The 14,570-nt window shown below is 45.1% G+C and overlaps 1 protein-coding gene across 5 annotated transcripts in view; it reads right to left on the bottom strand.

The window, feature by feature from the left end:
• The window catches only part of Nhsl2 (NHS like 2), a 260,656-nt gene that overhangs the window by 141,968 nt on the left and 104,118 nt on the right, over positions 1-14,570 (bottom strand). For all 5 annotated transcript variants that reach the window (XM_052734006.1, XM_052734015.1, XM_052734037.1 and 2 more), the window contains exon 2: positions 14,413-14,481. In XM_052734006.1, the coding sequence (XP_052589966.1) occupies positions 14,413-14,481 (69 nt within the window). The remainder of the gene's footprint in view (positions 1-14,412; positions 14,482-14,570) is intronic.

The following is a 14,570-nucleotide window of genomic DNA, read 5'->3' as shown; positions in this document are numbered from 1 at the left end:
TCAAAAAAATCAGTAGCCCTCCTATACACAAATGATAAATGGGCTGAGAAAGAAATCAGAGAAACATCATCCTTTAAAATAGCCACAAATAATACAAAATACATTGGAGTAACTCTAACTAAGCAAGTGAAGGACCTGTATGACAAGAACTTTAAGTCCTTAAAGAAAGAAATTGAAGAAGATATCAGAAAATGGAAAGATCTCCCATGTTCATGGATAGGTAAAACCAACATAATAAAAATGGTAATCTTAGCAAAAAACAATCTACAGATTCAATGCAATCCCCACCAAAATCCCAACACAATTCTTCACAGACCTTGAAAGAACATTATTCAACTTCATATGGAAAAACAGAAAATCTAGGATATCTACAACAATCCTTTACAATAAAGCAACTTCTGGAGGCATCACCATCCCTGACTTCAAGCTCTACTATAGAGCTATATAGTAATAAAAACAGCTTGGTATTGGCATAAAAACCAACATGTGGACCAATGGAATCCAGTTGAAGATCCTGACATTAATCCACACACCTATGAACACCTGATTTTTGACAAATAAGCCAAAACTGTACAATGGAAAAAAGAAAGCATCTTCAACAAATGGTGCTGGCATAACTGGGTGTCAACATGTAGAAGATTGCAAATAGATCCATATCTATCACCATGCACAAAACTCAAGTCCAAGTGGATCAAAGACCTCAACATAAATCCAGTTACACTGAACCCTGATAGAAGAGAAAATAGAAAGTAGTCTTGAACGAATTGGTACAGGAGACCACTTCCTAAATATAACACCTGAAATAAAAAAAAAAAAACCACAATGATCATCTCATTAGACGCTGAAAAAGCCTTTGACAAAATTCAACACTCCTTCATGATAAAGGTCCTGGAGAGATCAGGAATACAAGGAATATACCTAAACGTAATAAAGGCAATTTAAAATAAGCCAAGACACTGACAGAAACAATTAATAAATGGGACCTCCTAAAACTGAGAAGCCTTTGTAGCGCAAAAGACACAGTAGATAAGACAAAACAACAGCCTACAGAATAGGAAAACATTTTTACCAATCCCACATCTGACAGAGGACTGATCTCCATATATAAAGAACTCAAGAAACTGGACATCAAAATACCAAACAATTCAATTAAAAAATAGGCTACAGATCTAAACAGAGAGTTCTCAACAGAAGAATCCCAAATGGCCGAAAGACATTTAAGAATTGCTCAACATCTTTAGTAATCAGGGAAATACAAATCAAAAAGACTCTGAGATACTATCTTACACCTGTCAAGATGGCTAAGATCAAAAACACTGATGACAGCTTATGTTGGAGAGGATGTGGAGCAAGGGAAACACTCCTCCATTGCTGGTGGGAATGCAAGCTTGTACAGCCACTTTGAATATCAGTATGGGTGTTTCTCAGAAAATTGGGAATCAATCTACTTCAAGACCCAGTGATACCACTCTTGGGCATATACTCAAGGGATGCTCAAACATACCACAAGGACATTTGCTCAGCTATGTTCATAGCAGCATTATTCGTAATAGGCAGAACCTGGAGGCAACCTAGATACCCCTCAACCGAAGAATGGATTAAGAAAATGTGGTACATTTACACAATGGAGTATCACTCAGCTGTAAAAAACAATGACATCATGAAATTTGCAGGCAAATAGATGGAACTAGAAAAAATCATCCTGAGTGAGGTAACCCAGACCCAGAAAGACAAGCATGGTATGTACTCACTCATAAATGGATGTTAGATGTAAATCAAAGGATAATCAAACTACAACCCACAGCTCTAGAGAAGCTAGGAAACAAGGAGGATCCTAAGAGGGATGTACGAATCACCTTAGGAAGGAGAAACAGAGGAGATCCTGATGAGTAAACTGGGGATGGGGGGCAATAGAGGGTGAGGGATGGGGGATGAGAACATGAGGGAAAGGAATTGTTGATCTGGGGGAGGGATGGAGTGAGAGAGCAATGAAAGAGATACCTTGACAGAGGGAGACATCATAGGGATAGGGAGAAACTGGGTGCTAGGGAAATTCCCAGGAATCCACAAGGACAACCTCAGATTAGATTACTAGCAACAGTGGAGAGGGTGACTGAACTGGCCTACCCCAGTAATCAGATTGGTGACTACCCTAACTGTCATCATAGAGCCTTCATCCAGTAACTGATGGAAGCAGATGCAGAGATCCACAACCAAGCACCGGGCTGAGCTCCTGGAGTCCAGTTGAAGAGAGAGAAGAGGGATTATGTGAGCAAGCGGGGGTCAAGATCATGCTGGGGAAACCTACAGAGACAACTGAACCAAGCTCAAAGGAACTCATGAACTTTAGACAGACAGCTGTGGAGCCTGCATAGGACCGGACTACACCTTCTATATAGAGGAAACAGTTGTGTAGCTGGGTCTGTTTGAGGGGTCCCTGGCAGTGTGATCAGGATCTATCCGTGGTGCATGAGCTGGATTTCTGGAGCCCATTACCTATGGTTGGACACCTTACTCACCCCTGATAAAGCAGGGAGGGGCTTGGTCCTGCCTTAACTGAATGTACTAGGCTTAGCTGTCCCCACATGGGAGAACTTACCCTGTTGAAGAAGGGAAGGAGGGTTGGGGGGAAAGGAGAGGGAGAGAGAGGAGGGATGAGAGGGGGAATCTATGGTTGGTATGTAAAATGAATAAAAAATTCTTTAAAAATTAACTAACTAACTAAATGTTAAAAAAGAAGAAAAAAGAAAAACCGTGACAGGGTGAGGGATGGATAAAATGAAATGTTTGTATTGTGAGGGATAAAGAGAAGAATAGGACAGTCCTGCCCCCTCCCAGGAGCCTAGACCTTGCTTATGAAGACATGATCTGAAAAGCAGGGAAAGAAATATGTGAACAGTGAACCAGGCAGCCATATTTGACTTTGCTGTCGGGCCAAGCAGGCGCCCGGGGTACCGACATCAGGCTGAAATGCAAAAGGCAGTTGGGTGTGAGGCGTCACGGATCAGATCATGGAGTTGAGGTGATCTGAGGCAACATTTAGGACCAATTGTTAGATAAACAGAAAAAGTTGGGGGAAGGCACGACTCAGATGTTTCTAGGAACTGGAGATGTTAAGTGTGGTGGAATAAACGTCTGATTCTAGATCTTGTTAAGTTGATAATCAATGTTAGCCATCATAGACATCGAGTTCAAGGCAAGCCTGAGCCATAGAGTGGGTCCTTTTCTGCCCCACCCCACTCCCCCAAAACCCAGAGAGCTAGGGCACGATGACAAGGAAACTCTAAAGCATGGTGGAAGGGAGGGAAGAAGAGGATTCTGGGAGGAGAAAAGTCAGGCTGGGAAGAAGAGCTGAGCTGAACCCAAGGACCATGGAGGAGCTTAACTATCAGAGCCAGAAGTGTCCACTCTAGTCTACAGGTAAGAAGGTGTCTCCAGAACTTCTGAATAGAAGGATGACCCAATGAAAATTTAGTTTAGATGTCTGAAAGGACGTTCCAGTCTCATCTATGTCTGACCCCTTGGCTGACCCTAGACTCCTCACCTACCTGTACTCAACATGAGTAAGATGAAGGGATGCTACACTGAAAGGGGAGGCTTTGGAGTGAGAGATGCTTCAATCCAAATCTCAGCTCATCACTTTCTTGCTATGAGACCTTGTCCAGGTAACTCAACTTCTCGGCGTCTCAGTTACCCAGGGAACAATAATGCCAGCCTCATAGACCGGTATAGATGCATAGTAAGGGAGGTTTAAGGCCCCACCTGGCCCCAGGGAAAAGCTCTCTTTCTCTGCCTATCCACATTCCTTGGACGCTCATACAGCCAGTGATTTTAAATTCAACAGGAAAGGGACCAGAAACAAAAAGGCAGGGGATAGGCGAGATGTGTGTAGGAACAGAAACACTGCAAAGGAAAGGCAGAGCCAGGACAGCTGTCAACCTGATTCCATTTGGTGACCAGGAAGCTGACAATATTGCCACTGAAAGGAACAAGTCATTGGAGAGGAAGGAGTGTCATTTTAAGTCTGCTCACTGCTCAACTTTCTATATTCACTTAGCAAGCACACATCAAACACCCAGGACATAGACCTCAATGATGTGTGTGTGTGTGTGTGTGTGTGTGTGTGTGTGTGTGTGTGTGTGTGTGTGTATGTGTGTGTGTGTTTAAACACTCTTTTATAGAGTGCTCTGGTCTTTCCCTGTTCCTTCACCTCCAGGGAAGACAAGGGCAAAAGGAATCTAAAAGGCATGTCCAACTTTTTGATACTGGGGTATGATGCTGTCATTTACAAACTTCCAGCTTAAGAACCATGTAAAAACAAAAAATCACCAAAAACTCCCAATGTTTTAAGTAGCTTTACGACTTGGAGTTGGGCCACATGCATGGTTAACCTTGGCTGCATGTAGCTCCTAGGCTGTAGGTTGGACATACCGTAACACAGAGCTTTGCTGTTCACAGTGTGGTCTGGGGACCAGCAGTATCACCGCCACAGCTTAAAAGCTTGTTAGGAAATCCGAAGTGTGTATCTATGAACGGTAGCTGTGTACCTGGCATTCCAGGTACTCAGGAGACTCAGGCACAAGGATCCTTGGATCTCAGGAGTGATTAGCAGCCTCAGCAACTTAGCCAGACCCTGTCTCATAATAAGTTAGGCATGGTGACTCATGCCTGGAATCCTAGCACTTAGGAGGCTGAGGCAGGAGGCTTGCAGTATGTTCCAGCCCAGCCTGAAGTATAGTATGAGACACTATTGAAAAAAAAAATCAACAAACACCACCGCAAATAAAAACATAAAAGAAAGTTTTTATGTTCTGCTCCAGACCTTATAAAACACAGTGTGGCCAGGTGTAGTAGTATATGGCTGCAGTCCTAGCACTCTGGAGGCTGAGGCAGGAGGATTGCAAGTTCAAAGCCAGTTGGGCTACACAGGAAGACCCCCATCTCAAAAAATTATATATAAACAACAGCATCTGCACTTTAACTCATAATGCCTTTTGTTTGTTTGTTTTGAGACAGGGTCTGGCTATGCAGCCTTAGTTGGCCTGGAACTTGTGGCAATTCTCCTGCTTCTGCCCCTGGAGTGCACCATCCCTGGCTGTGTCTCCCAAACTTAGATGTATAAACCACCTTCTAAGACTTGGCTATTTATGTCACTGGACACACACTGAAAAGCGAGGACTAAAGAGAATCCTTGTACTTACACTGGAGCTTTTAATAAGCGGAGAAAATCTTAGTCAGCAACGGTTATGGGCTTGTTTTAGGGATTCCCCCTTTGACAAATGGGGCAATAGGTTCCTATGCACCCTTCCCTAGCTCTCCCTCACAGCAAGTTCAACATTGTCTCTGTGGCTCTCAAAATTACAGGGAACTCTAACCCAACTGAAGGCCTCCAGGGGCATCCATACAGTAGTATGGAAGCAGAGGGACATCAGAGAAAGTCCTCTGAACTTTCCCAAGGACTTAGCGTGGGGAGTCCCAGCTGGTTAAAGAATCAGAGTTTGGAGGTCTCAGCCAAAATCTCTTGCCACCAGCATGACAACTGATAGGGGGTAAGCGAGCACTGTCCTCAGCTCATGCTTTTGTTAGGAACGTAAGACTCAGCCTGTGCCAGTTCTATCCCGATGAGTGCCAGTGCGTGCGAATTTTAATGAAGGCATTCCAAAATCCAAGAACTGCATTGGATGGTGAAATTATGGTTGGATTTTGTTTTATTCTTAGTACAAAAGTGCTGACTTGTTTTTCTACAACGAAACTGTGTTAGTACAAAAATCTGTAAACAACGAAGACTTTATTTTGAAACAAATTAATACAAAGAAAACTCACGGCAAAACACAAACAAGTGTAGACGTTCATGCCGTAGATAATTTCTTCTGTGGGAGTTCGAGGGAAGACAGAGTGAGGAGAGGGAGGAGCGCCGAGAATAGCCAAGCTTGGAATCTGAAGATGGGCTGAGTCAGAGGTCAAACCCTCAGGCTCCCTGGCTGAACAGCTGAAAAGTTCTGGACAGGGCCTAATGTACATACCTGGGGGTCATTTCTGGAAGCATTCTTAGAGCTGGAAGAATCTGAGAAACTGCAGAGCTATCTCTATGCTTTTCTCCTAGAGGGAGGGAACTGAGGCACAAGGAGGTGCAGATAGATGGTGAACTCTGTGCTTTGCCAAGGCCCTTTTCTGTCTGTATTGCCTTCCATCTAGCCCCGATCTGCTCAGCTAATGCCTTCATCCTGTACTCTTCTGGGTTCCATGCCCTCTTCCGAGAACACAAAACACTCAAGGTGTTTCTCTATCATTTTACAAATGAATGCCTCTTATGCGTCAGTAACTATTGTATTCCCCCAGAATGCATCAGCGACTAAAACACATGCGTTCCAGTGTGCAGCGTGAAGTCCTTGTATTTATGTGCTCAGTAAACATAGACCGCTTAGGTGCATAACCCTGCAGCAAGCAGAAGCTGTTTTCTGCTCAGGGTCACTGTTCTCATGTTTGGCTTTCTCCCTTCTCTGCACTGTGAACATATCCTGAATGAGTGGAGAATGAGCTTAAGTTGGAGTTGGGGGTGCTGCTCAGTGGAACAGCACTTATCTAGCATGCACAAGGCTCTGGGTTCTATCCTGAGCAAAAGCCCAAGGTCACACACAAGGCGATCTCAAGACAAAAGACGACAGTGGAACTTTGGTCCCCAAGAAGTAGAGCACTTTCTCCTGCCCTGCATTACTGTCAGCTCAAATCTTAGGCCACTTCCCTCAAGTGGCATTCATCAGAGGAAAGAAGGTTGCAGGCTGGGTCCCCTGGGCAGATGCATTTTGAAGAGAGGTTTACTGGCTCTATCAGGGACCCTTTCTGAGGAGAGAATGCTGCCAGCTTTAAGACAGCGTGGGCCGAGCAAGGTCATTCTCCTGCGGGGGTCCATAGCTCCATCACTTAGTGCAGGGATGAATCATCCTCAAGTACACTTCCTTTCTCTTAAAAACATCAAGGCTGCCCTGACATTCACTCCGCACTCGCCCCGCCCCTGGGCTGGTGCTCCACCCTTCCCAGCCAGAGGCAGCTCCAGCTTTCTCGGTGTGGCGTGCCAATAGCTGCACCGCAGCGCCCCCTGCCGCCCCGCCCCGGCCTCGCTGCCGCTTGCCCGCCCCTAGGAGCGGGAGGAGCAAGGAGCTCGCTCGGCGGGGGCTGTTGAGGCTCAGCCTCCGGTTCCGGAGGTGCGCGGGGACCATGACTCACCGCCCGCCGCTCCGTGGCTAACCGCCTCCGCACGCGCCTGATGACGCGCGGAGCCGAGCCGAGATGCTCTGCTCACGCAAACCAGCCTGGGGACACTGAGCCTTGACGGCAGCACCTGCTCTGCCCTCCCGTGCTCCCGTTCTGAACCCCAGCGCGCTGGAAGCCCTTGTCACTGCCAATGTCGCATGAGCCCCCCTCCTCCCTCTAACTCCCCCGCATCGATTCATTACAACTCCTGGTGGGGGCAGGTACTGAGTGAGGGCCAGAGAAAGTTGGGGTGAAGGCAGGGATCAAACCGCTAAGGAGTAGGGGAGGGGCTACATGACTCAGTCGTCTGTGACTCCGAAGTTCACGGTGAGAAGGGCTTTCCACAGCATCAAACTGCACCCTACACACACACACCAGAAACACTCAGGAAGGGTCAGTTAGACCATGACGTCATACAGGACTTTGAAATTCGAGCATCATAACAAACATTTACTATTTTCAAAATAAAAGAAAAGCTGTAAAATAGCATCTAACGAGAAAGGCAGGTAGGTGTGGGGCTTGAGTGTGTAAAATGTTTTGAGGTTGCCGGGCGGTGGTGTCGCACGCCTTTAATCCCAGCACTCGGGAGGCAGAGCCAGGCGGATCTCTGTGAGTTCGAGGCCAGCCTGGGCTACCAAGTGAGTTCCAGGAGAGGCGCAAAGCTACACAGAGAAACCCTGTCTCAAAAACCAAAAAAAAAAAAAAAAAAGTTTTGAGGTTAAGGAGCAGGGAACAGAGCTAACCATAGTGGCACACTTCTTTAATCCTAGCACTCAGGAGGCAGAGGCAGGCAGATCTTTGTGAGTTCAAGGCCAGCCTGGTCTACATAGTGAGTTCCAGGTCTGCCAGGCTACATACTGAGATTTTGTTTCTAAAATAATAAGGATCAGGGGACAGTGGCAGGAACTGTGAATTAGGAACGTGCACCAGAAACTGGAATGCCTAAGGTGACCCTGAAACCTTGGTAGGGTCTGCAGTTGAGTCAAGAACGTGAACCCACAAGTGGGTATGGCTCAGGGGCCAAGAAGGTAGATTAAAAAACTGATGCAGTTCAAGTCCACACGGCCCAAACACCCGCCTCTGGTGTTTGCCACTGTCAGTTGCTTTCTATGTTAGTAATACATTGCTGCTTTTGTTAGATGGTAAGAAACACAGAGCAGTGACTGCAGCTCTGCTTTGGAGGCCAGAACCTTGGGGAAGAGAATCCAGATTTGTGAAGGCAGTGCCCATGTGGGCTGAATGGAACATAGGTTGGGGCGGAGCAGCTTGCCCAGACCGCATTTGGAGAAAGCAAAGAAACCCTAACCCAGTCCCTATTGTCTCCTTTGGGGAAAGTGTGGAGGACTGTGCACTAACATCAGCTGCTTCACCATGATGCTGAATGTCTTTGCAGACCTAGGTTTGCACCTGAGTGAGCCTATGGAGTCATTCAGACAGCTCCACCCTGAGCCAGGCATCAAGGCCCATTTGGCTTCCGTGTGAGTAGCACCGCTGAACAGACATGGTGCCGGGCAGTGTGGCCCCAGGGCAGTGTGTCTCAACCTTCCTAATGCTGCGACTCTTTAATACAGTTCCTCATGTGGTGACCCCCAACCATAAAATTATTGTTATTACTTCATAACTGTGATCTTGCTACTGTTATGAATCCTAATGGGAGGGCTGGAGAGATGGCTCAGTCATTAAAGGCTAGGCTCACAATGAAAAAAATATGAATTGTAATGTAAATACTTTGCGAGATAGAGGTTTGCCAAAGGGGTCGCAACCCACAGGATGTGAACCGCTGCTCTGGAGCCACAGAAGAAAGTTAGATAAGAATACGCTCTCATGTTTCTGCACCCACTGGTATTCCCACTCAGCCCACCCATCATGACTTGCTCTCATCCTGAGCTCTACCTAGAAAAGCACCACCCCACCATCTCCTGACAGTGCTTGACTACACGCTTGGCTACGCCTTCTGTTTCTTTCTGATCAGGAGAAGGAGGTATTGTCTCTACTTGGGAGTACCACTGGGCGACAGACTAAGTGTCCACACCCTGTTAGAGATTTAAATATTTAACGTCTGGAGCCTGAAGTTCAGGCCTTCACAAACAGACACAGCGGGGTTGTGGTGAGTGTGACTGTAGGCCAGGGAGGTGGGTTATATGTGTTCTTTATCCCTGGCTGCCTATCATGCAAGCTCCAGTGGTCTCTGTAAAGGAGAAAAAGTTGCATGAAGAAGGAAAAACCACCTAGTCTCCTGAAAGTAATCTATAAGCTCACTGTTATTCCAGCTAAATCTCCACAGGAATTATTCATTGAATTTAACAAACTCATTCTAAAATCAGGGAGCATGCATAAGGAATGCTAAAAACACTTTGGAGAAAATAGAATGAAAATGATTCACTACACAAAGTATTAAATCCATAGTACTTAATGGACTGTGGTATGGACACAGCAGTAGACACCTAGAATGCTGTGCGTAACTGTACAGTGATAACTTGGATAAAATGAACCAGCTTTTTTAAAAAAAACATAGACCTCCAAAATCTACCTAATAAGAAACAGATTTAAAAACCTCTACGGCCATTAAGAACACTGAGTTCTTCCAGTCTAGACACTGACCCCTTCTGGTGGACAGTTTGGAAACTGGAACTCTAAGTTTTCATGGTATAGATGGGTTTTATCCTCCATTTTCAATCTATTTCCTAATGATTTTAGGGTTGCCTCTTCATGGGAGTGGCGTTAGAGTAACAATAAAGGCCCTATTAAAGGAAACCCTTTTTGATCAAGAAAATAGAGTCTCTCTTGGATGGAAACCTAACATTCCAGTTGGCGAGGTCAATTATCTGGCCAAGGGACCATCCTTCAGGAAGGCAAGTTCACTCCTAGGAAGGCAGGATCACCATAAGCCATGCTAGAGAAGTAGGAGGAATAATTATCCCTTTAATGAGATACTGTACTTTTCCTTCCCAGAATTCCCTACTGCCATCTCTTATAGAGCATAGCCACACTGCTTCCTAAACCAGCCTGCTTTTCTGAATTACTCAGCAAAGCATAACTTTCCTTCATTTTCTTTCTATCTCTGTTCTAAGCATGCTTTCCCTAACACACTGGGCTTCTTTAGTCTTTCAGAAATGCCCCTGTTCTGCCATGGGACTGATGGTAGCCATATGGCTGATCTCCATGCCCATTTAACTAAAGTAGCATGGCTCCCCCTCTCCCCCCCCCCTGCCCATTCTCCTCCTCTGGGAAGTTGTTGAGGTTTGCAGCTTGCCTGACCTGGGGTTTTCTTTTAAGTTATAATAAACTTGTCCCTTAGCTTTAAAAAAAGAAAGAAAGAAAAAGGAGAAATGAGTTTAAAATTTAAAACTCAAAACAGAAGTATCAAGGTCCAATAGTTGTATTGGTAAATTCCTCAGTTCAAAGAATTCTACACTATTTCTACACAATTGATATAATCTACCATATTAACATATTAAAGAAGAAAAAGACAAACAATTGTGTCAGTTAATGCAGAAAAGCATCTGATAAACTCTACCACTCATGATAAACTTTAAAAAAAATCTGAAAAATAGAAAGAAGGGAAATTCAACTTGAAATCTACAGCTGGCCATATAAGCCAGTCCACTACCTGATAATCAAATCTTATTCTTAGCTGGGAGCTGGGGCACAGGCCTGTAATCCCTGCCACCAAGAGGCAGAAACAGGAGGATCTTGAGTTCAAGGCCTGCTTGCGCTACATTCTAAGATTCTAACTCAAAAGATTCACAAAAGGACAATTAATCATACTTCATTAAAGTTTAGGCTTTTGCCTTGTGGAAGACCCTACTGAAAGGATTTTTAAAAAGTTAAATGCTAGGAGAAATATTTGCAAAACATATGTCTAACCAAGCACTTGAATCTATAATGTATAAAGAATTCTGAAAACTCAGCAGTTAAAAATTCAAACAACCCAACCAGAAAATGAGCTAAAGACATAAATAGACATTTACCGAAGAGGAGACATGGTTGTCAAATCAGCCCATGAGAAGATGTTCGACATCAGTAACCACCAGGGAAATGCAAATTAAAACCACAGTGAGACATTAGCACACACCTATCTGAATGTCTAAAATTTTACTAAAATGTGACAACACCAAATGTTGATGAAAGTGTCTAGAAATTGGATCCCTCATACATTGCTGGTGGGAACGTAAATGGTAGAGTATTCTGGAAAGCAATTTGGCAGGTTCTTTGATCATATGCAAGTACCATATGATCCAACAACTGCACTCTTGGGCATCTGTCCCAGAGAAATTCAAGCTGAAGTCCACTAAAAATCTGCTAGGCAAATGCCCATAGCAGTGTTATTGGTAAAAGTCAAACCCAGCAAACACTACAGATGCCCTCCAATGTGTGAATGGATAAACTTTCTGTGATCGGTCAAGACCACAGAAAACTATGAGGTAAAAGCACCAGGCTGAGCTCTGGGAGTCCAGTTGAAGAGAGGGAAGCAGGATTATATGAGCAAGGGGGGTCAAGATCATGATGGGGAAATCTACAGAGACAACTGAACCAAGCTCATAGGAACTCACAAACTTTTAGACTGACAGCTGTGGAACCTGCATGAGATTGGACCAGACCATATGTATACGGGAGACAGTGGTGTAGCTGGGTGTGTTTGAGGGGCCCCTGGCAGTGTGATCAGGATCTATCCCTGGTGCAGGAACTGGCTTTCTGGAGCCCATTCTCTATGGTGGGATGCCTTGCTCAGCCTTGATGCAGAGGGGAGAGGATTGGTCCCGCCTCAACTGAATGTACCAGGCTTTGCTGTGCCCCCACAGAAGGCCTTATCCTTTTGGAGGAGGGGATGGGGGATAGGTTGGAGGGCTGGAGGAAGTATGAGAGGGGGATCTGTGATTGGTATGTAAAATGAATAAAAAAACAACTGCACAGCTAAACAAAGGAGGACTATGGTATAAATAAACAGTAAATGAATCCGAATATTGACACGTGTGATGACTCCCATGAGGACGCTCTAGAGCCGTGCTTCTCAACCTTCCTAATGCTCCTCGTGTTGGGGAGATCCCTGACCATAAAATTATTTCATTGCTACGTCATAACTGAAAATTTGCTACTGTTATGAATCTCAATGTAAGTATCTGATATGCAGGAAGTCTGATATACAGCCCCCAAAGGGGTCGTGACCCACAGGTTGAGAACAACTACTCTAGATAATGGTGGCAATGGAAAGAAATCCCTAAAGGTCACATGATGTATGATTGCATTTCCTACCTAATCTTTGTTGAAATGACCTAATTCAAGAAATGGAACAAAGTTGTTATATCATTTGCAGGGAAATAGATCCAAGGGGAGATATTCATATTAAGCAAATTAAGCCAGCCTTAGACAGACAAATATATGTTTCCTCTCGTTTGTGATTCCTAGGTTTTATATAGATACATAAAATCATTTATGTATCTATGACATGGAAGTAGAAGTGAAACTTTCCCAAGGGGGACTAATATGAAGGTGGGGAGGACAGGCCGGGGAGAGAGTAGGGGCAATGTATTCAATGTACAACATATACTTGTATGTATCATAGTATAATGTACAATAAATATAGTCAATGAAATTAAACAAAGAAATGGGGGGCCTAGTGAAATGGCTCAGTAGGTAAAGGAGCTTGCTGCTAAGCCTGATGACCTGAGATCCAGGAAGGAGAGAAGTAGCTCCTACAAATTGTCCTCTGACTTTCACACCATGGCTTGATTAGGCATATGTGCACAAATAGATAGGGGTTAAATAGGCATTGGGTAGGCATGGCCTGGTAGTGTGGAAATGCTGTTTCATGGCAGTCAGTCTCAGCATCCTGCTTATGTTTTGTCCTGGATTTCTAACCATAGTGAAAAGCTGGGCAAAGAGCACCTGTATTATTTTTGAAATGTCAGGTAACTCTACAAAGATTAAAAAATAAAAATTTAATTATGAGAACAGTGAGTTAGACGCACATCCTGACACAGAGGTTCCCAAGACATAATGTTAAGTGAAAAAAGTGAGGTGCAGATCACTGTTTAGTGCACCACTGATTGATTGTTTTCAAGTTTCCATGTAAAACCAAGGTCTACACAGGGATGAAGACCCGAAAGAAGGTGAACACTCCACACTGGGAACAATGGCTACCTCGGGGAGCAGGGTGAATACAGAGAGGATTTTAAAAGCAGCCAAATTGATTTTGCTTGCAATAAGAATGTATTCATGGGCTAGGGGTGGAGCTCAGTGGCAGAGTGATTGCCTAGCATGACAAGACCCTGGGTTCCATCACCAGTGCTGGAACAACACAAATATTACTGAGAATATATTCATATTATTTGTGTTATAAAAACATCCTTGACACAACTGCAGTGTTGTAGGATTTCACATCTGCCTTGCTCATCTGGATTTGACATGTTTCAGCATGGTGGCCAGCGACATAGCTCCCGGCCCCCTGCCCTTGAGCCCGAAGGAAGTGGCTCTGATCCTCCTCATTTTGAAACAGGCCCACTAGCAGCTGAGGCTAATAACCACTTAAATAATAGACAGCAGACAACATAGCAACATCTCCTAGAAGACTATGGTCAACCAAGTGTCATCCAGCCACAATCCTGGGAACAGCAAAGGCTTCCCCTTCTTCAGACCTGAAGACATGGCAGCGGTTGAGCAGCTGAGTAAAGGCTGGATGCCTACAACCCACCACATAAGGCTAAGGACAGACTCACCTTGGGTGGCCCCAGCCAGTGCATCCTTTCAATTATTTCCTCATTCATCATTTGTTGAGTACCTACTATGTGCCAGATGGCAGCAATAGCGGTGTTCAACACAAAGTCCTTGCCCTGCTGGAGCTCCTGTTCTACTGGGAGAGTAGGTAATGGACAGGCTAAATGAGAAACTTACCTGATGGGTGGCATTAAGTGCTATTATTAACAGCAACATGGGGAAAGGGTGTGAGGTGAGGGGGAATGAGACGCGCCATTTGAGGAACGTGGCCAGAGAAGGTCTCACCGAGAAAGTGGCACCTCCGTGGAGGTTGGGAATGGAGAAGCCAGCTCCCCAAACAGGCAGTTTGCCTGGCCATTTTCTACTTGCTACTCCATATATCCACTCCCCCACCCCCACCGCCACCGCCACCCCGCCCCCACATCCAGTTTGGTCCTTGTAGCTGACCTGTGCTGGCTTCCTCCACAAGCTCCCTGGCCCTCTGGCTGTGAATCCCGTCCACCCAGTAGCAGGCACCTGTAAGGACAAGAGAAGAAGAAGGAAACTGGGGTGAGGACACTGCTTTTTGTGCTCTTTCTGTGCAGGGCCTCTGTGATGGCTGTACC

The sequence above is a fragment of the Peromyscus californicus genome, unplaced genomic scaffold (genome assembly GCF_007827085.1).
Source record: "Peromyscus californicus insignis strain IS unplaced genomic scaffold, ASM782708v3 Scaffold_10__1_contigs__length_136768540, whole genome shotgun sequence".
Lineage (NCBI taxonomy): Eukaryota > Metazoa > Chordata > Mammalia > Rodentia > Cricetidae > Peromyscus > Peromyscus californicus.
Note: the sequence above shows the minus strand (reverse complement) of the source record. Positions and strands in the feature narration are given on the sequence as shown.